Source organism: Salmo trutta, chromosome 4 (genome assembly GCF_901001165.1).
Source record: "Salmo trutta chromosome 4, fSalTru1.1, whole genome shotgun sequence".
Classification (NCBI taxonomy): domain Eukaryota; kingdom Metazoa; phylum Chordata; class Actinopteri; order Salmoniformes; family Salmonidae; genus Salmo; species Salmo trutta.
This window is the reverse complement of record NC_042960.1, coordinates 53,703,750-53,728,386: the sequence shown is the minus strand read 5'-3', so window position 1 is coordinate 53,728,386 and position 24,637 is coordinate 53,703,750. Positions and strand designations below refer to the sequence as shown.

The following is a 24,637-nucleotide window of genomic DNA, read 5'->3' as shown; positions in this document are numbered from 1 at the left end:
CGTGTAACATCTGCACAGGATCGGTACATCTGAACATCACAACCTGTAGGACAGGTACAGGATGGCAACAACAGCAACTGCCTGAGTTACACCAGGAACGCACAATCCCTCCATCAGTGCTCAGACTGTCCGCAATAGACAGAGAGGCTGGACTGAGGGCTTGTGGGCCTGTTGTAAGGCAGGTCCTCACCAGACATCACCGGCAACAACGTCATCTATGGGCACAAACCCATCGTCGCTGGACCAGACAGGACTGTCAAAAAGTGCTCGTCACTGATGAGTCATGGTTGTGTTTCATCAGGGGTGATGGTCGGATTCGCGGTTATTGTCGAAGGAATGAGGTCCGTCATGGTCTGGGGCGGTGTGTCACAGCATCATCGGACTGAGCTTGTCGTCATTGCAGGCAATCTCAATGCTGTGCGTTACAGGGAAGACATCCGCCTCCCTCATGTGGTACCTTTCCTGCAGGCTCATCCTGACATGGCCCTCCAGCCATACTGTTCGTTCTGTGCGTGATTTCCTGCAAGACAGGAATGTCAGTGTTCTGCCATGGCCAGCGAAGAGCCAGGATCTCAATCCCACTTCTGGGACCTGTTGGATCGGAGGGTGAGGGCTAGGGCCATTCCCCCCAGAAATGTCCAGGTGCCTTGGCGGAAAAGTGGGGTAACATCTCACAGCAAGAACGGGCAAATCTGGTGCAGTCCATGAGGAGGAGATGCACTGCATCACCAGATACTGACCGTTACTTTTGATTTTGACCCCCCCCCCCCCCCCGTTCAGGGACACATTCCATTTCTGTTAGTCACGTCTGTGGAACTTGTTCAGTTTATGTCTCAGTTGTTGAATCTTGTTATGTTCATACAAATAGCAGGTGACAGTGAGAGGACGTTTCTTTTTTGCTGAGTTTACTATTTCAGTAGCACATCTTAGAGTGATGGACTGTGCCATCCCCACAGCCTCCACAATGGATCAATCCAATCAGACAGGTCTCTTGTACACAATGATTATTACCATTTGTTTTTTGCAACTTGCTCGACTAAAGAAATCTCGGTCGACCAACAGCCTATCGACCAAACAATCGACTAAACGGGATCAGCCCTAATTTTAACAGCGGCCAAGTAGACTACTGTGGCTTTGATAATAATGTAGGCCTACCACAGTGGCCTACCATAAAAAACAATGCAGAAAATCCATCCCACAACATTTTAACATGGAAGTAGCTGTTCTATCCTGCAGCCTACATTATCAGCCAATGTGTGGTGTTCAATGAAGTTCTACATTCCATGAGACTTTTGAAAAAACATGCAGGGTTTGACATGAACCTGTCTATCCACTTGTCCTTCAGACAAGGTGGTGACTGAAAATGTTGTATTGTGTTTGATGCAAGAAACCACAACTAAATGAAATGCATTATTCACATACCATCATCATAATCATCACTATAGCGTCTACGACAAATGTATGCTACTCTGCGTATTGGCTACTTAGTTTATTCAAGCCTGTCTAGAAATACAACAATGCCCTTTAAATAAGACATAAAAAAGCTCAACTCGCTTTTCAAAGATGTCTAGAAATGTACACATTTTGTGCTCTTGTAGGAAGCAACCACTCCCCCATTGCTGACCAGAAATGAGCTATAACTGGGCTAATAACTCACCAACTAGCAAAGAATATGAACAAATGTGCACCCGTGGCTAACATGGAGCCTTTGTTTTGATCTCAAAACAAGTGCATCTACTCCTGACAGCTCGTGCCTGTCAATGCAATAGAATCCTACTCCGACGCGCTCTGCAAAATCTCCTGCATAGTTAGTTTTGCATTAAGGTTGGGTGATATTTGGGTAGACCACTACGATATGTTACTCCAAAGATAACAATATTATCGTTTTGCTCTGTTACTAGATCGTTCCAGACTGTGCAATTCTTGTGCTTATTCTCATTAAATAATCACTCATTAAATAATATTAGCATGGTATGTTGCATTGAAAGTGGATAATATGAAGTTGATTCGATTACAATTCCCACAGTAGAGGGAAACGTTGATAGTACTGTTAACAGGGACAAGTGTTACAAGTTCAATCTCATACTTCTCTGCTCGGGCTGGAATTCCTTCTATGCGGCAGTCCCGAGTTAAGGAACATGCGGATGCCTTGGAGCAGGTGCGAAGGCTGTTGGATTGTCTGGCTGGCTTTAGGACCATGGAGAGTGCAGCTGCATTAACTGAAACCTGAATAGTGCGAGGTTGAAGATGGATAGCTAACTGCTGTTTGACAGGAAACTAAAACGATTGTTTTTAATCCCAGCGCTCAGCTAGTGTGAAGCAGCTAATTGTTGTGTGGCATGCGTTTGTCCTAAAATGTTACACATCCCTTATCGACTGAGTTGAATGAAGCTACAGCAGCCAAAGTGATGATGTCTGGAATAATTTTTGCTGTTCTCCAAATCATATTTTAAAGCTGAAATCCTTAGTTGCTACATCAAAAAAAAGTATAAATGAATTACAGATACACCCCTTGATTCTTGATGAATATGAGCTTAGTTCAACTGTCGTATCCCATCAGAACCCAAAATATATGATTATTTTATGACAATGTTTATAAACAACGTAAATGTAAACAAACACCGTATAGCCTCAAAACATGGTTAAAACTATCATTATGATTTCATGAAAGGTCAGTCCTTGCATCCATAGCTGTCTATGAATTTGAATGGTTACATTTCTCCAGGCCCATCCATCAGCTTTTTAGCAAACCTAAGGCGGGGAGCCCATTTTTTATTGTTTCAATTGCGGTGACTAGCTTTAAAACTTTTAAATTGTATAGAAATGCAGATTTCACAACATTTCTTGGGGGGGGGGGGGAAGAAACCACTGAACTAACTTGAATATTTTCCCCATGTTAATTTTCAAATGAATTTATTTTAATAAATTAGGGCAGATACAAATTAACACAATGCATACATTTTCAAAGCTATGTGTGATACCCCATGGCCACCCATGACTGGTTCTTGGTCCCCCTTGGCCACCCCATAAAAAAATGTATAGAAAGCCCCTGCCTATGTGACTGACTTGACTAACCTGTTGCAGGAGGCTGTCAAGAGAGTCTTTGTCGAAGGGCAAGAGGCCGTCCTTCTGCAGGCGCAGGATGAGCTCCGGCTTCCTATAGGGCTTGAGGGCCAGCAGGTGGGTGAGGCGCTCCCTCAGGGGCCTCTGCTGCGCCGTGCTCTTCTTCCCCGTGCTGCTGGAGATTATGACAGGCCGCGACGTCCGCCGCGACGGAGCGATGTCAGACAGGCCAGGTGCTGGTTTCCGGATCTGCACCTTCTTACCTGAGAAAAGAAAAGCAACATTGTTGTGTGTAAGAAAGGTTGAGCCTTTGTGACATCTAACCATGTATGGTTGGGGTTGTAATGAGAAGTTCTAGGGCCATCTGAAGTTCTATTCAACAGAGAAAAGCAAACACTCCTATCAGGGTGAACTTTATGAGAGAACCTAAGTTGTCTATAAATTTACCACAGTACAAATAGTTGAACAAGCTGCTTCCTGCCAAAACAGCCACATTAATCAGACATCTGTGAACCTGTGATGGTGTTTGTGGTGACTGGGCAGTTAGTTGGTTCGTTTGAGTCAGAGACGTAACTGTGTGAAGCTCTGAGCACCTAACCATCCGGCCAGCCCATTGGGCCCCACACAGGGAACCATGAGCATGCAATTATCCCTACGCTGTGAGCTCAGCCATTTTCACCAGAATTAAGGTCATACGGAGATGGAGTGTGACTAAGGCACAGCTTGGTACTCAAAATAAATTAAACCACACCGTTTCTGACTTCCTCTCCAACAAGTCAATTACAGCGTATCCTAGAAACTTAATAAAAAAAAACAGCAATGCATAACAGAGATTATGGTGTTTCAGTTCTAGATACACTTCTACTTTGTTTCTGTTCAGGGCTACTATGGTCTTTACTGAAGTGCAGCAGAAACAGTTTCAGTATGCAGCACTCCTGAGACTAGTAAAAAGCCCACAGTCTGATGTTCACTTTAAGCAGCCATGCTTGTCTCTGTGTGCGCGTGTACGTTTTCAGTGTGGAAATACAATCTCTAGACTGGAGGCGGCTAGGATAGGAGGCTAAAACTGCCACTGGACAGGGCCTCACTAGGAGGACGAAGGGCTGCTTGACTGATGCGGAAATAACACCATATTGAATTATAGCCTAGCTGATGAGCCTGCCACTGCTCTGGCTCACTGTCGCGAGACCCAAACACACCCTAATACGAGACGGCTCACCATCAGCATTCACCCTGGATGTGAACCGACATGAGGGAAAGTGTCACAAAACAAAAACAGGAATGAAAAACCTCTTTCTAATACAGTATGCATATATCCTAGACAGGGCTACAGGCCTTTTAAATTAGTAGCCTATGTTCTGTTTGACTGAGCTGGTTCTGACCGAAGGCCCTTACCACAGCTGAGTGTAAAGCGTAATGACGAAGGGCCTTACCCACGTATCTCCCCCCAGGCTTGATGACGATCGCGCCCCTGCTGCGGGTCTCCTCCTCTGCCTGAGCCATGCTTTGCCTGGCCTTCTGGTAGGAGTCGTCTGTGGCACACACAGTGATCTTGTCCTGGATCCCACCCAGGCAGTCCAGCTGAATGCTCCCTTCACTGGGACAACGGAGGAGAGGGTTACACAGAAACAAAGACCAACAGGTCAACTCACTCCCACGCTTGGGGAGATTCTCTTAGCTTCCCTACAAAAAAGGTACAAACTTTTAACTTTGAGTAGACACATCCAAATGGCATTAGCTTACAGTTTGAGGAACATGTAACAAAAAGACACTAAATCATTGCTTTTATTGCAAAAAAAATAAAATGAAGACTTGAAGTCCATTCAGTAAATTTTTTTTTTTTTTTTTAATGTAACAATTTTCTGTCTTGGCCTTTCCTTATGCTGCCGAACGCACCTTGCTGTGCTAATATTCATGACATACCACTGCCTTGAGTGCACCATCATTTGATTGTCTATTCAACTGTGGATTCCCACATTATCAAACCAATGTTGCATCAAATCCTATTCTTTCCTGGTTTTCCCTGCCTTTGATTCCTCCTCACGTTGACGACGGTTTGGCAGGGGATATAACGAAATTGGCAGCCCTCAGTGGCTCTGCCCCGGGTTTATAGCGGAATTAGAGGCTCATGAGGATCCAGGTCGATGGGTGAACTCCAGCCGACCCAGTCTCTCATTAGAAATAGTTGAGGACATGGGTGTTAAACTAGACAGTCAGAGCCGGGACTCAGTTCCTCTCCTTCCACCTCAATACGCAGACATCTGGCCCAATTGAATTAATGTGCTCAACATTTGTCTTTGATCAGACGGAGGCAAATAGGACAGAAAGCACACTTGAGAGCAGATGGCACTCACTCTGCACCAAAGCCTGTGATCAGGAAGTTCTCCTCCAAACATTTTTCAGAACTCTCCTAATCCAGTTCAGCTCTTAACCATGTTAACAAACTTCTCCGTATGCAAACAAACAGTTACTCAATTTAGCCTGTCCAAATAGACTTTTTCAAACCTACTGACAGAGTGGAGTCATGGTAGCATCATTCAACAGTGTCAACTGTGTTAGCATGCATCAATGCTTATTATGCGTGTATATGAGTGATGAATGTCTCATATATCAAAGAGAGGATGAGGCCAGTGCCTCTGTGCTCACTCACCTGGTGATGTACTGCTGAATGCAGTCGAAACTTCCCTGTGGGTTGTCTCTACCAACATTGGACAAGTAGAAAGTAAACGTCCGCAGCTCATTCGGATTTTCCGACCGTGGTATTGAGATTTTCTGTGGACGGAGGAGAACATTATAAATCAATGGCTGACATTCTTCCCGAGAGTGCATTTAAATGATCAATATAGGAAAGGTCATCCATAATCTGTTCAATCCAATATATCCAGCAGCTGATGTCACAGATTTAGAGAACAAATCTAACAGTGTTATTTGCTGAACGTCTCACTCACACACAACCCCCCCCGGTGCACTTCCAGATACAGTAAAACCACTCACCACAACCATGCAACTTATGAGCAATATAGTTTACTGCACACACAAACATATCGGTGAGTAGTACTAGGCCTCAGTAGAATAGGGATTCAAGTAAATTAAACCTCAAATTATACCTCAAATCTACAACGTTGTTTGAATCCCTTGGAGCATGCCCCAGGCCCACCAGTGTTCTGACATGTTCAGTGAATAAAGCTATATAGCCAACAACAGCATTACAACAGTAAACCCACTTGCCACTCTGTAACTTATGAGCGACATACATGTAACTGCCAGAATAAAGGAAACCAACATAGTGTCAGTAGGGCATTTGGGCCACCAAATCCCGAACAGCTTAAATGCACCTTGGGATAGATTCTACAAGTGTTTGGAACTATTTTTGGAGGGATTCCATCATTTGGTGTTTTGTTTATGGTGGAAAACGCTGTTTCAGGCACCGCTCCAGAATTGTTCAATTGGGTTGAGATCTGATGGCCGACACACACACACCCTTTGAGACCCCTCTTTCAAAGTCACAGAGATCTCTTCTTCTAGCCATGGTAGCCCAAATAATGGGCAACTGGGAATTTTTATACATGAAGCACGATGGGATGTTAATTAACTCAGGAACCACATCTGTGTAGAAGCGCCTGCTTTCAATATACTTAGTATCCCTCTATTACTCAAGTGTTTCCTTTATTTTGGCAGTTACCTGTATGTGTACTGTAAAAACAAATGCACAGTATAGGTAGGTGTCTATCATGCTTGCATGGTGGCGATGTGGGAGGATGATGAGTAACAGGGTGAGGCTTGAGGCTAAAAGATGGGGATGCATAGCTGAGCTAGGCTAGTCCACAAGTCCCCACTGATCTGTGACATTCAGCTCGTTTAACTGGTAATGTAAGTAAATGTAACAAGCAGTGAATCGTTACACATAGGTATTTCTGAAGTAGTCACACCTATTTGGCAATAATTGCTCTACTGCTCCCACATTACAGGTGTTGCTTCTAAGCAAACTTGGGAATGAGTGAAATTACCACCTAGACTACTACCCAAACGCTGAGGCCTCTTAATCACAGGGTTCGTAGCTGGCCCACACATCTGTTGGACTTTGTTTTTAAAGAGGGAAAAAAATTAGCCAAACACTGGGCTGCTTTTAAGAGACCCATGTGATGCAGATGTTGGGTTTTCTTGTAAAACAGATCCCGATTCCAGTATCACTATAGACAGGTGTTGGTTGAGCTGTCAGAGTTCAGTTTTCAGTGAAACACCCAGTAAATCTTTTTCAAGCAACAGTGAGTAGGTTAAACTGGCAGCGAGAGGTTGGAGAAATGAAGACCGATTTTAAAGCCATATGCCTCCCTCTCCTACAATGGAAAACAAAATTCTAGAATTAGGGCCTTGGACTCCCATGAGGATTTTTTTTTGGTTCGTTTTGTTTTTTAAACCTACGCCTGCTGGGGTAGAGGGTAGTTGGGTATGTGAGCAAGTCTGACTTGTCTAACAGGAGTGGAGCTCCAGGCTTGAGAGAAGAACAGTGTGTTGGCTGGGGTAGAGCAAGGCATGGCCAGGGGAGAGGGCGGTGTTGTTGGGAGTTCTGGCAGGCTTGCTGAGCAGGCTGACCCCTGGCTTGGTCTGTTGGCTCCCTGCAGTGTTGGAGAGCTGTGACCCACTGCTCCTATAACATACTGGGGCTGATATACTCAAAGACCGCTATCTCGGTCTCTCTCCCTCTCGCGCTAGCAGCCCAGCTCGGTTTACCCAAGGTCCTAACACGTGTGGAGCCTGCAGGTGGCCAACTATAAATAAACACTGGGCTCTCGGTTATGTGAGACGCTCAGCCTCAGCTCCAGTACAAACCTGCCTTTTATGCCCCACATGAAGAGATCTAGCCTTTCACAGTGCGGCGTTATCAACCAATTGCCTTGTGTGTTTATAAGAAACTCAATGGGATTAGACCCATTATTGTAATGTCCAATTGAGGTAGCCTGGATATTACAATAATCTTACTTCACAAGAAGAAAACAAACAGGACAATGATCATGCTTCCTCATTCAAACGTTGCACTGAATATGATCGATTCACCACTTCCTGATCATGCTTCATCATTCAAAAGTTCCGCTGAATATCATCAATTCACCACTTCCGGATAACTGAGGTGACTGCAGATGTGCACACCAGACACCCCTCACCAGTAAGAGTATGTCGATCTCACACACACACACACACAATTTACAAGGGTAGTGAGTGTGTGTGTAACCTGCGATGATTAAGAGGCAGTGGGACTCACTGGAAGGCAAAGGAGGGGTGAGTCAGTCTGACACAGTACAGGATTACAGAGTCGGGCCCCAGCTGTGAATGTGGGCTGATTGAGGCTCCACGCAACAGATGCCCTGATCCCACTGCAGGCAGGCCGGGGCCAACCAACCAACAGTAATGCTGCAGCAATGGGCTACTGCTTGTGCCTACTGGCAGTTATCTATGGACACTGGAACTTCACACAGACGTTACAGTCAGGTGGTGAATTACTACCCTCTCAAAAATACTTTATCCACATAAAAACCAGCGAGCCTCAAACCCACACTACATCTAGCCATAACCAACCAGACAGGTCAGAAGCAGCCTTCTCTCAGAGGAAATGCCAAGCCAAAAGGATGCATTTTATTACCAAAACATGCACTCAAATGAGAAACAGGGAGCATGGAAAGAGGGGTCGTCCATCCTCAACAAAAAGCTGAATGAACAGCACACTCCAGCGCACCCTCTCCACCAGACAGACATGGTCACCCACCCTACCATCTGAAAAGCAAATGGATTTTAACAGCCATTTCCAACCTCCTTTTCTCTCTGCCTCCAGCTCCCCTCATATTTTGCACAGTCCTGCAAACAAAGCCTCTTTTCAGGCCAGGGGCACTGGAGAGGGCTGGCCCTTCACAGCAGCTCCTCCTTAGCGCTGTAATTAATGAAACAGCTGAGGGAGAGGCCGTGCAAAGCAGGGGGCATTCATCGCTGGCACAAGCCTGTCCTCCTCGCCAAATACAGCCAGACATACAGCCTGAGGAACACTGACACACACACACTGTTGTTCACCCACACAGGATGTTTACCATCCCTGGCCTGTTTACCTTTCCTGACTATTCTTTGAGCTGGTTCTATTATGCCACCTTGACCCTGGAAGTGACTGAATGAAAGCTCTGCCAATATGAATGAATGTAAATGCTATGGTCACACTGAGCAGCCAACACATCATTTAACAGCTTCCCCCCTCACGCCCCCGCTCTCATTAGCATTCCGGTGAACTAATAGAACAGGTTCCTATCCAGCCCAGCCATTAAACACATGCATAATTCAGCACTTCAAACACCCAGTAAAAACACCATATTTTGTAACCATCTGATCTCTCAAGTTGATGGGAGCAATTACTGATACCTCCCGCTAGAAGCATGAATTGGGGGGGGGGGGGGGCAGGCATCCGATGGAGATTTAACTACCATATGAAAAACGCAGACGCTTTAAACACTTTACAGCTTTATCAAAATATTAGACTGAGGGTTTCAAGTTTTAATGTCATGTATACAAGTACAGTGAAATGCCTTTATTGCTAGCGCTAAACCCAACAATGCAGAAATCAATATCAATGTACTAAAAATAACATAAGGTAGAACAAAAACACAAAAATAAGAACACGAGAAGCTAGCTATATACAGGGTCAGTTCCAAATCCATATTTACAAATGGTTAATTAAGACAAAGACATGGTCGTGCATTGCTTTAAATGAGAGAAAAGACTGTTCAAAACGTTTAAAGCACAATCCAATGGCCACTGAAACCTCTCACTTTGTAACCACGTTAGACACTGGATCGCATGTGACCCACCTACCTTCTGTACACGGTACTGTTCAGACAGCTCGCTTAGCTTTAGCTTATCTAGGCCTAAACAGTCCTGATTATCCAAACAATATAAATTAGACACATTAGCAACATATGTGGCACCGCTCCAGTTTATGTTGTGATGTCTGAAATGAAAACAAATCTAAATCTACACCGTCAACACTTCAGTGTAAATGTCACTAACAAACTGAATCACATTAGTGGGGGCTTGTTTGATGGAGAGATGTTGGACCAGCAGCGTTAAATGTCTGGAATGCATACAGTGCTGCTCATACTGAGAATGACAATGCTCGCCTTACAGAAAATATTTTTTTTTTCCTACGGGCTAATTTGTACAGACTGATGCCGTCCATACTCGAAAAGCATGTGATGGGCCTTGTCTGGGTCGTGTGTCCAGACAAGTTCCTTGTCTCTCACATGGACAGAACTTGTCTGTCTGTCCGTCCACCCTGTGAGGGGAATATCTAGGCCTGATAGTACAGCTGCACTCGTCTGCTCAGTGCAGATGTAATTGTAGCCACGCATGTCGCTGCCAAAATATGACAGGAAATCTAATCCTGCCAGTCACTCGCAGACAACACAGCTCACTGCAGCTACAGAGGCCGTCTAGTCAGTACTTGGTTATACACACACAGAACACAGTCTCTGAGTTAATGCTTTACCGATAGAAAAATGTAGTCTGTGGTGTAAACTCATTTGCAGACAGTGATCACATAATTTTACTGCAAAATATAAAGAGTTATAACTTCAAATGCACTTACCCCTTGGTTTCCAGTAAATCGGATCAGCGGTTGTGAAGACAGGTCCTGAGAGAGATAGAGGACAAATAAACACAGTCACATTGAAAACCAATCCTACTGAACAAGTGGATTTAATGGGGCAAACTTCATAGATCCTGCTTGGTGGGCAAAAAAAGAGGACTGTTCAGTAAAGCCCATTCAGGAGACAGGCACATTAAACAGTATAAACACTGTGCATTACAATTGAAATCTAACCACATCCAAATGACCACCGGATTATCATGATGAATCTTTAACTAGTCTAAATGTACAGAAACCAGATGAATAATCTGGATAATCTAGCTGTCCTTTATGATGGGACTAATCTGTCAAGCAGCGTCACTTTTCACACAGCAGTAACAGGGGAGGAAGTAGTCGTTCTCCCATATGCATACTACTCACAGCGGACCACTGCTTGCATGGAACGTTTTACAAATTGTCCTGTTTGGATGAGGTAAAAGCCTTCTGTATTTCACATCAAGCACTCAGTTTAGAGGTTTTTTTTCCAAAATTGCCTCGCTGTGCTGCTCCAACTAACTCCCTAAAATGTCAAGGCCTTGCCATCGCTCATCATATTAAAATATTGTCTTTAGAGGGTGACAGGATAGAAATGCAAAGCAAGCAGCAGGCCATCCACGTCAATCAGCTGCGCTCCCTTCCCTGTTTTCATATTTCACCTACATAGGCACACAGGCAGACAAAAACCCCACATACACAGGCATTTCCTGCAAAACAATCTGCACACATAAAAAGAAGCATGCCAGTTGTGCTGCAGTAAAATAAATGTGTGGTGTCCTCATTTGTTTTTCATCACTCAGGCTATTCAGTGCAACGGCAAGCAGTTGGTACACTGCCAGCCAATCAGAATGGTGTTCCTGGTGCTGACATTTTTGTTGTTGATATGTTCCACTGTTAGCAGCCACCAGATGAGACTCAGATAAATATGGTGAAGTTATGGGGGACAAACATTCAATAAATCAAAACTAGATGTTTGCAAAGCACTTGCATAAAATCAGATGAGCAATGAGCATAGGACTTGCCTGATCAATGTACTCAACAGCACAGCCAATCATATTAATTGCATAATGACACAGGCAGACTATTCACACAACTGAGTTGTGTGAACAGCCATGTGAATTACCTCACCAAAAGCCTAACACAAAAAAAACTAGTTGTGACCAAATATTTGTTCTGAGTAAAATAACTTTGGTAAATAACTGGTACATAAACTTTTATCCATAGCACTGAGGTTACAAGCCTTACCGTGTCCGAATGTGTGGGAGAAAAATAAGATGGTTTAAGAACAGACGCTGGTGTTGAACTCAAAACAAGTTACCCCTTTCACCTAAGGTAAACCTTTAAACCTATTACACAATGGGTTACACTGCTAAAGAAGCCATGGTCTGCAGTACAGCAGACCACTGGGCACATCAGCGTAGAGCTTACTCTATCAAGTCAAGCAGACATAGCAATAAACACACCACTACTGAACAAACCATTGATTGCATGATAGGAGACTATACAGGAGCAGAACATGATTTACTTGAACAAATCAAAAGTTATGTCACATGCGCCGAATACAACAGGTGTAGACCTTACCGTTAAATGCTTACTTACAAGCCCTTAACCAACAATGCGGTTAAGAAAATATTTACTAAATAAACTAAAGTTGAAAATATAATAAAAAGGGACACAAAACAATGAGGCTACACACAGAGGGTACCTTGTCAGGTTAGTCGAGGTAATTTCTACATGTAGGTAGGGGGAAATTGACTATGCATAGATAACAAACAGGGAGTAGCAGCAGTTTAAAGGGGGGGGGGGGTTCAAAGCAAATAGTCCGGGTGGCCATTTGATTAATTGTTCAGCAGTCTTATGGCTTGGAGGTTGAAGCTGTTAAGGAGCCTTTTGGTCCTTGACTTAGCACTCCGATACCACTTGCAGTGTGGTAGCAGAAAGAACAGTCTATGACTTAGGAGACTGGAGTCTTGGAACAATTTTTTGGGCTTTCCTCTGACACCACCTAGTATATAGGTCCTGGATGGCAGGAAGCTTGGCCTGGGCTGTACGCACTACCCTCTGCAGCGCCTTACAGGATGCCAAGCAATTGCTGGCTAGTCTAGGAGACTAAGCACAACATGTTTTCCACTAATCATAGCCAAGCTTCAATAAGTAGGAACATGCCTGACAACTCTGACAAGCAATAGAGGAAGTCCCTCTGGTTTCCTTCCTCATTGACACTTCTGGAGATCACATGTGAACCAGGAAGAGAGGCTAACCTGCCCGGAGCATAGAGGAGCCTTTGGAAAGATTACGGTGACGCTGCCATTGAGCAGATGGTGGCACTGCAGAACATCCAACGACTGACACTGAGCCCACTCACACTGGCAGCTGTGAACATGGCACATTGTGAACAGGGTAGCCCCTGGTCTGTGGACTTTCCCATTACCCAATGTAAAATACAGGTTGTAGTTCTGTGAATTTCTTTGCGGTCAGAAAGTGTTTTTTTAATCATGGATGACATTGTGTGTTCAGCCACATCCGTATTATAGGGCAGATTGCGTCCAGAGTTAAGTGCACATAATCGAACGCAATTCCCTTTATGCACCTTTTTCGCCACGTCTATTCTGACCTTAAACTTAAGCATGAGATTAGCATGCTTTTCACCAGCTATTTGTTTTGGGTGGAGATCAAAGTATTTAAGGTATGGTGGAGGTGTCTACAGATGCAATGTATTCTGACCTTGACTTAATTCCCTTCATAATTCCACCACCTTTACGCACAATGAATAAGGTCGACTGTCAGTTATACCAACATACATTTATAACTGTCACTTTAGTTGTAGTTTCCTTACATTTTGCATTATTCCATTACAATGTTAGTTTACCTTTCTTTCCTCTGTCAAGTTTGTGGGTTGTTCTCAAATCAAAACGTGTAAAAAAGGAATACATTTCCTAAGTCTGAAACGGGCCCTATGTAAGTAAGGTGCTAACTGGCTGAACTCACTTTATATGATGAATGCAATTGGGCAAAAAGACGACAATGCACAATGTATCAAAACCAATTGTGACTGGACGATTTGGAGTGGAATACGTGACGCAACGTGAGAATTTCAATTTCACAAGTAATTCCGAATCCCATACAGTCATTGGAACATGCATGTCAAATTTCAGAGCAACAGAATAGAGATCTTTTCCCATGGGTTCCTCAGTACAACCCTGGCCTTTACTGGCTACTCTAAAACCCAGACCAAGGAGCCTGAGCACTATGTCAGATTCTCTAGGACATTTGGAAAGGGGAACAATTTTTATCCAGGGAGGGTCTTCTTCACAGACAACTCTACCAACAAATCATGAGCTCGGGTATGCAGGGCTTAAAATGCAGGCGGGAACTGTGCTCATGTTTAGCTAGGGTAACAAACGAATACAGCAATAAAGTCACGGGTGACATGCCTCCCATTTCCAACTGACGCCGGAACTTCTACAGACGTGTAAGCTGGAATATTGGTGCATAGCGGGAGGCAACCAGTCTGTAGAGAGACCATTTCCTGAGATCTAGTTTTACCCAGACCTGTGCTCAGTCTGAACCAGCCAGCCATACAATGGAGCCTGCACGTTCCGTCATCCCCACCGCTGCAACGTAAAACAGAGTACCGAATTTAGCTCCCCCCTCCCCCCACTGACAGTGCAACACTCAGCCTGTTCATTTGAATGGGCTGCTGATATGTCACTATTCTCTGGGACTGGAGCCAAGAATGTTCCACAGAGCTAACCGTAGGACAGAGTGTGGCTCCTGAACTGGCCATGGATGTTCACAAAACTGGAGAACGGCCACCAGCTGGTGTCACGCAAATAAGAGAAAACTCAACGAGTCTAGGCCCAAGATTATTCTGGGGCGTACCTTTGCATGACGAAGATGAAGCTAGGACAGAGAGTTGGGGTAGGGCGATAAATATAATTAATTAGACTCATTCAAACGTATGTTTCTGCGCGATATTCCAAATGCCTGTATCGCAAGAATCAAGTTTGTGTGTGTATATATATATCCGCTTGTTCTCATGTCTTTTTGGTCTTGTCTCCTTCGCTCCCTCTGTGCACCTTTCCATTTTCACCAGTGATCTGTATATAATGTCTCCGCCCTAACAATGGGAGTTGTTTTCCCAAAGGCGGGAAGGCAGGCGGCAAGCTTATGTCTAAAATAAGCCCATAGAAACGCATTGGGCTTATTTTGGACACATTTTGGCGAGACACACACACACCAAGCCCGTCCCCATCATTTAAAACAAAGATGAGAGATCACTTCTTCCTCTCTGACAAGTGGTTTCAACTCGCTATTTGCGTTGGAGGTTTGGTCCAACAGAATTGGTCGTATGGACACAGAAACAGACTTTATTTTACTGTAATAGAGCATAGAAAGGCTAATGATACTCTTTTTATGTCTCAACTGCTCAAATTGCACGCAGACACTATCAAAACAGGATTATTAATTAACATTTAATTCTGGAAAATTAATGCTCAGTTTGTCGCACGGCCACATCCCGCAAGCAGTATTTTAACTGTTTTACTGTGTAGTCTGTTTTATAAATGTGCAATAAGCATAAAACACAATTATATAAAAGGAATTGGCAACTCATTTCTCAGAATGGGAACAAGGTAGGCCACTTGATTTCAACATCTGAACAAAGTGGACAGGCTAGCATGCTGTTCAAACAGTTGGAGACAGACAGAAGGGTGTGTTCATAATAATTCAACTCTTCTGCCTTGTTAGCTAGCAAATAGATCCAAATTGGCTAAACATTAAATATATATATTAGCTGGCCACTCACTAGCACTTGGGCCTGTGCTTGAGAGATTGCTTATGAGACGTGTACATTTTTTATAACGCCTGCTACAAGAAGTTAGTAATTATTAGTGAATGTGCATTATGCATGGTTCTGGTCATTCAAAAAAAATGCATATTAATAGACTGAGTTTGAAAGCCAGATCAGTGATTACTATAAAAAAAGGTAGAAGTATTTTGATAAAATAATGAGTTGTTAGTGGGTCTTGTGGTTGTGGAAGACTTACAGGCCCTTCAGAAAGTATTTATACCCCTTGCCTAATTCCACATTCTGTTGTGTTACAGCCTGAATTCAAAATTGATTCAATTGATGTTTTTCCTCACCCATCTACAAGCAATACCTCAGAATTACAAAGTGAAAATATGTTCTTAGAAATGTTATAAATGTATTGAAAATGAAATACACAAATCTAATTTACTTAAGTATTCACATCTGACTCAATACATGTTAAAAATCAACTTTGGAAGCGATTACAGCTGTGAGTCTTTCTGGGTAAATCTCTATGAACTTTGCACACCTGGATCGTACAATATTTGCACATTATTATTTTAAATTCTTCAAGATCTGTCAAGTTGGTTGTTGATCAATGCTAGACAGCCATTTTCAAGTCTTGCTATAGATTTGCATGCCGATTTAAGTCAAAACTGTAACTAGACCACTCAGGAACATTCAATGTTGTCTTGCTAAACAACTCCAGTGTATATTTGGCCTTGTATTTTAGGCTATTGTCCTGTTGAAAGGTGAATTTGTCTCCCAGTGTCTGTTGGAAGCAGACCACCAGGTTGTCCTACAGGATTTTGCCTGTACTTAGCACTATTCCATTTCTTTTTATCCTAAAGAACTCCATAGTCCTTGCAGATGACAAGCAAACTCATAACATGATGCAGCCACCACCATGCTTGTTGAATTTGCCCCAAACATGACACCTTGTATTCAAGACAATAAGTTAATTTCTTTGCCACATTTTTTACAGTTTTACTTTAGTGCCTTATTGCAAACAGAATGCATGCTTTAGAATATTTGTATTCTGTACAGGCTTCCTTCTTTTCACTCTGTCAATTATGTTTGTATTGTAGAGTAACTACAATGTTGATCCATCCTTAGTTCTCCTATTACAGCCATTAAACTAACTGTCTTAAAGTCACCATTGGCCTCACAGTGAAATCCCTGAGTGTTTTTCTTCCTCTCCAGCAACTGAGTTAGGAAGGATTCCTGTGTCTTTGTAGTGACTGGGTGTATTGATACACCATCCGAAGTGCAAAAAATATCACCATGCTCAAAGGGATACACAAATTTCAATTTTACCCATCTACCTGGAATATGTTTGGAATTCACTGCTCAAATTATGGACCTTACAGGTATATGTGGGGTACAGGGATGCGGTAGCTATTCAAAAATAAAACGTTAAAACACTATTGTTGCACAACTTGTGACGAACACATTTTTACTTCTGAACTTATTTAGGCTTGCCATAAAAGGGTTTAATACTTATTGACTCTAGACAGCTTTTCATTTTTTATTCATTTGTAAAAAAAAAATTTTTTAAACAATTCCACTGTGACATTATGGGTTATTGTGTGGAGGCCAGTGACAACATCTCAATTCAATCCATTTTAAATTGAGGCTGTAACATAACATGTGGAAAACGTCAAGGGGTGTGAATACTTTCTGAAGGCATCGTACTGTATATTTAGTCTTGGTATAATTTCACAGGACCTGAATTCAGATTATTCCTGACTGACATGCAGTGCATTTTACCTTTGATTGTACAACAAAGCATAGAGAAAACAGATATCATAAATCCATACATTTGAGAAGAAAAAAAATATACATATGATTTTTAGGCCATATCACCCAGCCCTAAATTGAGGGATGGTGATTCTTCAACATTCAACTGTTGTTGGCAATTTAATGGGTGGTTTGGACACTGGGAAGTTCTTGACGTGCAGACTAGTTGGCAAAGTGTCAGCTGATCTGCATGCAAAGAGATAAGGCAGATTACATGCACAGACCGTGCCAAAGTAAAGGCACAGCACAATGTTTTTCACCAGTGCTTTCCCCTTTTAAAAAGTTAGGCCTCTAGTTGGATTACAGTCCTGCAATAGAATAGCGAGTTCTAATCCCCATCCACAGGACCTGCCGGTAACCAAACTATCCTAGGACTAAAATGTCACAGGGTCATTAGGAGGGTTACTCCTAAAACACTGCAGGCATCAATTTTCACTGTGCATTTTGTGCCAAATCAATATGGCTGTAGATAATCTCAACAGTGCAGTGATGAGACTCCCCTCACCTCTCCGGGGAGAAATCACATCAAAGGAGTCTCCAAAGTTTCCCATACTGGCACAGGTCTTTGAAATAAAAACGTTATGTTTTTAAACGGAAATCAAGTTATGCTACATAAAACTGCTAAATGTATTAAACGACATTAAAACAGCTAAAAGTATGATTGACTGCATAAGAGGCTGTTTCCACATGGAAATGTGTTTTAGAAATATCAGTGGCGTAGCACCAAAGTTCCAATCATTGGGAAGATCTGTAACACTAAATCCACACACTATAGGACATTCACCTAGTTTACAACAGCTGTCTGCAGAGGAATTGATAAAATAAAAAATTCCACAAAGAAAAAGTTGCAAAGTGAAGGTGAGAATTTCTATAAAGCTTCGACAATCATCTTAAAATTGGAACTTTATATAATCTACATCTTCTTTAAATAACTTGACACCAAAAAATGACACCAAAAAACAACAGTTGGGAGTTCCAGTTGTAGGTAGGAGCGAGGGAAAACTATTCAACATGCGACAAAGCACCAGCCAACTCCAACTTGAAAATATCAGCACGTCAAATCAAATGACCATACAACTATGTGACATTAACTAAACCTGTGACACGAGTGTAAGAACAGACGCTGTTATGAGGATAACCCTGAACTTTCCAGGACTCATCTGTGAGGAGGCCAGTGGAACTGAGCAGCTCCCCACATTGGCCCAGGGTGCTAAGATCCAACAACCGCTCATTTCCACATGCAGTGATGGCACCGGACCAGCACTCAGCAGCTCCTGGGGCAGCTCCCAACGCTTGACTACTGGGAAATTCACAGCGCGATGACTAGACACATGAGACCTAGCAAGAATGCAGGTCAGCTCTGTACACAGTGATATCAGGCCATCCAGTGTGACTAGCCCACGGGACTGAGGGCCACACCATCCATTACATTTTGGAGTCATATTTGGCTGTGGTTATGATCTTGCTAGCTAGCGCCCCATTCGTTCTGTTCAAACTGAGGAGTCAGCATTACTTAAATATCCATGGCACCAGGGGCCTCAAATACAACCGTTGCGTACATTTTACACTAACTATCTGAGCAATTTTAGAAAAGACTGCGCACGTACAAAAAGAGATATATAAACTTGCTGCACGCCATATATACACATATTTCCCGTTATAAATCAGACCCATCATGAAATTGTGTGCGTGAACGAGCATTAAAACTCAGTCTGAACAATGCCCTTACATGCTGTATACTTTGGAAGAATTGGAATTAGGCAAAGGATATTTTTTAAGGAAATACCAATGAATAACTTGATTAAATATCTCTGGAGGTGTTGAGAGAATGTTTTAAACTTAGTGACATTTGCTGTATTTGACTTTCTGAAAGAACAATCTATTGCAAATTGTGATCATTTCAATTCACTAATGTTTTGCGTTTAATTTTTCTAAATATGCTGCACTGCCCATATTTTCTAGCATGTCTACTAAAAAAAAAAGTAAAATTACAGTAGGCCTACTTAGTGGTAGTCTACACACTTCAAAGCAAAAATATCAACTGTCTGTTCATCTGTTAAATTCTACTGTATACTATAAACCGTGCTCCCTTTTGGATGCATAGAGCAAAATACTTGCTCAATACACACAAAAAAGCTTATTTCTCTGAAATGTTGTGCACAAATTTGTTTACATCCATGTTAGTGAGCATTTCTCCTTTGCCAAGATAATCCATCCACCTGACAGGTGTGGAATATCAAGAAGCTGATTAAATAGCACGATTACACAGGTGCACCTTGTGCTGGGGCCAATAAAAGGCCACTAAAACGTGCAGTTGTCGCAACACAATGCCACAGATGTCTCAAGTTGAGGGAATGTGCATTTGGCATGCTGACTGTAGGAATGTCCACCATAGCTGTTGCCAGAGAAGCAAATGTTAATTTCTCTACCATAAGCCATCTCCAACGTCGTTTTAGAGAATGTGGCAATATATCCAACTGTCCTCTCCGGGAAGATAATCTGCATGCTCGTCGTCCTCACCGGGGTCTTGACCTGACTGTGGATCGACGTCGTAACTGACTTCAGGGGGAAAATATTCACCTTCTATGGCCACTGGCACGCTGGAGAAGTGTGCTCTTCACAGATGAATCGTGGTTTCAACTGTACTGGGCAGATGGCAGACTGTGTATGACATCGTGCAGGCGAGCAGTTTGCTGATGTCAACGTTGTGAACAGAGTGCCCTATGGTGGCAGTGGGGTTATTGTATAAGGCATAAGCTTCGGACAACGAACACAATTGCATTTTATCAACAGCAATTTGACTGCAAAGAAATACCGTGATGAGATCCTGAGGCCCATTGTCGTGCCATTCATCTGGCTCCATCACCTCATGTTTCAGCATGATAATGCACAGCCCCATGTCGCAAGGATCTGTACACAATTCCTGGAAGCTGAAAATGTCCCAGTTCTTCCATGACCTGCATACTCACCCGACATGTCACCCATTGAACATGTTTGGGATGCTCTGGATCGACATGCATGATAGCATATTCCAGTTCCCGCAACTTCTCACAGCATTGAAGAGGAGTAAGACAACATTCCACAATCAACAGCCTGATCAACTCTATGCCAAGGAGATGTGATGTGCTGCACGAGGCAAATGGTGGTCACACCAGACAGACTGGTTTTCTGATCCACAAACAAACCTTTATTTTTAAAGTATCCGTCTTCCCTTCATGTGAAATCCATAGATTAAGGCCTAATGAATTTATTTAAATTGACTGATTTCCTTATATAAAACTGCAACTCAGTAAACTCCTGAAATTGTTGCATTTATATTTTTGTTCAGTGTAATAGCCTACAACAGGCCCAACTAAATGAGAGATGAGTATGGTAATTTCTTGCAAGCTAAACCGTCATCGGGAATATGAACCCATCATGACAAGAAAAGGTGGTGAGGAATTAGTGTAATGTTAAGAAAATATGTATTATGTTTATTAATAAAATATTGTTTACTTGAGATATTAGAAATGACAGTAGACTATTCAGAGACATATACAGTTTCCTAAAAAACAAATGGAAAAGGTGAATAGTCTGTTCTACCGTTAAACTGTGCTCAGGATCGGATAGATCAAAATACTTTAAATTGTTTATATTTAGTGTAAAGTGGATGCAATTAAGAGAGAGATGGCACTTTGTAGGCCTATATGTTACTTCGAGTATGAAATCAGTCAGAAAAGATGAGGAATTTATTCTCAAATGATCATGGAAATGAAATAGATGCCCATTTCTAACTATTTTAGAATGCAAAAATGCCCCAAAATCTTAGCGCTTCTCACTCACAGCAAATGTTTGTATCTTATTATATTTCCCCATTTTTTTGTTATGAATAAGCATGTGGTCATATCCCCCATTTTCTCAAAATATTAAGCTACTTGCAATACTTCAACCAATAGAAACTGTGCATACACATGGTCTAAAGTTTATGCGAAGCTAAGCACATTCTCACATCAACTTTTGCGTGAAAATTGGTGAACATGTTTTGGGGTATATTTTGTACGTACGCACTGAGACCAGCACAAAACCTGTACCAGTCGCTGTTACTTAAACCTACCTTGTAGCATCACAGAGCACATGAAACAAAACTTCCAATGTGCGTTCTTTGTCAATTAAGCAAATTACATTTGAGTTTCAGATAACACAAAATATGGGATACAGTAGCAAATGGAGATCTGGTTTCATCCAAAGTGGGGGAATTTTTGTTGTAAAAACAGCAACAAGATGTAAAAATGTACATTCCATTTGGTCTTACTTCATGTGATGATTGAGCAATTGGGTGGAACTTGTGTATTCCATTCTTATAAAGACACATTGCCAGTGACAGAATTGAAGGCCTTCACCTGGAGAGGTAACAAAAGTGCATACTAAGTAGGAAAGAGGACAGCTCTCATTAAAGCTCAATCAGTTTCTTGTCTCTGGTGTCAAGGGGAAAAAGTCAACCCAGAGCACAGTCACTCCTTGTGCCCGCCAGCAAACTAAAAGGCTATAGCCTAGACGGAAATGCGCCGCAAAGACGAGGCTAGTTTGTGAAGGCACATATCAAATATCTCTGGAAGCCTACTAGCAAGACTGGATCACTTGTGAGAAACACAAAATGTTCATGTTGTATTCTGAGTAACACAATGGTTCAAAGTTTTGGTTAAGCTTTTCAATGAAAAACTGATTTGAAATTAGAAACACTTCTGTTCACCCTTGTATTAAACATTGAGCTAAATTCTCTACACATACCAGGGGCCTGAGGGTTGATGTACTGTGTAAGGAATGTAAATGTAAAAATTCACACTGCCTGTACAGAATCCAAGAATAACCTGGCGATTACCTAACCCACTGACACCAAAAGGCATTGGGCCAAAACATTAGTGTCAATCATCCCACAGAGGGACACCAAGTTCAGCTCTTTAAATCCATTTAGCTGAAATAGCACATTTTAGGAGCCATTTTAGCTGCCAATTTTAGGTGCCATCTTAAAATTCTGGCATGATTTCATACAATGACTGCTTTTCTATAAAAAGGTAACTGCTGAAGTAACTTGAGGCAACTGGCAGCAAAATATACTTAAACAGAAACAGGCAGCTAGTTAAATAAACCCTACCTATCAACAGAAGACTGTACAGCAATAGGATGTTCTGAAAAGGTCTTGGAACGGTATTCAATTCTTTACAACAGGCTCGTCTGACAATAGGGGAAAATCTAGGCCAGAGAATTACTGATTCCTCATAAGAAAATGGCCGTGTCACAACACTTTGCACAACATTTATTTTTTTCTGGATCAAAAAGGGGCTTAGGTGGTGGGCCTGGCAGGGGGCGCGATCAGTACATCTACATTTTACAGGACCCATTTAAGAATTTTTTTCATTTTTAAAGACAATTTTCTAAGATTCTACATATTCTGCCAAGGAGCTGAGATAAAATTGTGTAGTTTTAAAGCTAGTTTCCTGACATCCTATCAATTTTGCCATGGCTAATGCGGTGCTCAATCAAATGAATACTGCTTAATTCAGTGTTTTTGGAATTTTCAATTCTCCCTGTCTAGCTTTTACTTTAGTAATTTTTAGTTCTCAAAGACATTATAGGTCCATTGTCATTTACACATAGTTTCTAGTTTAAGAGGTTTAAGTTTACACAAAGCATTTTTAAATCACGAAAATGTAATTTCCAATTGTATTTAGAATAATTTCTGGACTTTTTTCCCCCCCTTCCTTTTTCAGGTTGCCTAGGGGCCAGCCTGAGGATTACAATGGCAGAATAATCCCTACAAGAGAACATTAGGCCATATATATATATATAAACACATACCGATTAATCGGAATGGCCGATTAATTAAGGCCGATTTCAAGTTTTCATAACAATCGGTAATCTGTATTTTTGGCCACCGATTTGCCGATTTTTGAAATATATTTTTTTACATCTTTATTTAACTAGGCAAGTCAGATTAAGAACACATTCTCATTTTCAATGACGGCCTAGGAACGGGGGTTAACTGCCTTGTTCAGGGGGGAATCATTTTTGCAACCTTCCGATTACTAGTCCAATGCTCTAACCACCTGCCTTACATTGCACTCCACGAGGAGCCTGCATGACAGGCTGACTACCTGTTACGCGAGGGCAGCAAGAAGCCAAGGTAAGTCGCTAGCTAGCATTAGACTTATAAAAAACAATCAATCTTAACATAATCACTAGTTAACTACACATGGTTGATATTACTAGTTTATCTAACATGTCCTGCGTTGCATATAATCGATGCGGTGCCTGTTAATCTCTCATCGAATCACAGCCTACTTCGACAAACGGATAATGATTTAAAAAGCGCATTTGTGAAAAAAGCACTGTCGTCGCACCAATGTACCTAACCATAAACATCAATGCCTTTCTTTAAAATCAATACACAATTATTTTTTTTAAACCTGCATATTTAGTTAATATTGCCTGCTAACATGAATTTGTCACTTCTCTAGCGTTCCGTGCAAGCAGTCAGGGTATATACAGCAGTTTGGACCGCCTGGCTCATTGCGGACTGTGTGAAGTCCATTTATTCCTAACAAAGGCCGTAATTAATTTGCCAGAATTGTACATAATATTGAAGGTTGTGCAATGTAACAGGAATATTTAGACTTAGGGATGCCACCCATTAGATAAAATACGGAACATTTCCGTATTTCACAGAAATAATAAACATTTCGTTTTCGAAATGATAGTTTCCGGATTCGACCATGTTAACGACCAAAGGCTTGTATTTCTGTGTGTTAAGTTATAATTAAGTCTAGGATTTGATATTTGATAGAGCAGTCTGACTGAGCGATGGTAGGCAGCAGCAGGCTCGTAAGCATTCATTCAAACAGCACCTTCGTGCGTTTTGCCAGCAGCTCTTCGCAATTCTTCAAGCATTGCACTGTTTTTGACTTCAAGCCATCAACTCCCAAGATTAGGCTGGTGTAACCGATGTGAAATGGCTAGCTAGTTAGCGGGTGCGCGCTAATAGCGTTTCAAACGTCACTCGCTCTGAGACTTGGAGTAGTTGTTCCCCTTGCTCTGCATGGGTAACGATGCTTCGAGGGTGGCTGTTGTCGATGTGTTCCTGGTTCGAGCCCAGGTAGGAGCGAGGAGAGGGACAGAAGCTATACTGTTACACTGGCAATACTAAAGTGCCTATAAGAACATCCAATAGTCAAAGGTATATGAAATACAAGTCGTATAGAGAGAAATAGTCCTATAATTCCTATAATAACTACAACTTCTTACCTGGGAATATTGTAGACTCATGTTAAAAG

The 24,637-nt window shown here is 42.1% G+C and overlaps 1 protein-coding gene across 1 annotated transcript in view; it reads right to left on the bottom strand.

The window, feature by feature from the left end:
* Positions 1–24,637, bottom strand: part of ell (elongation factor RNA polymerase II) — a 40,335-nt gene that overhangs the window by 11,306 nt on the left and 4,392 nt on the right. The window contains exons 2-5 of the mRNA XM_029751332.1: positions 10,685–10,729; positions 5,714–5,835; positions 4,497–4,660; positions 3,076–3,326 (exon numbers count right to left, since the gene is read on the bottom strand). Of these exons, the coding sequence (XP_029607192.1) occupies positions 3,076–3,326; positions 4,497–4,660; positions 5,714–5,835; positions 10,685–10,729 (582 nt within the window). The remainder of the gene's footprint in view (positions 1–3,075; positions 3,327–4,496; positions 4,661–5,713; positions 5,836–10,684; positions 10,730–24,637) is intronic.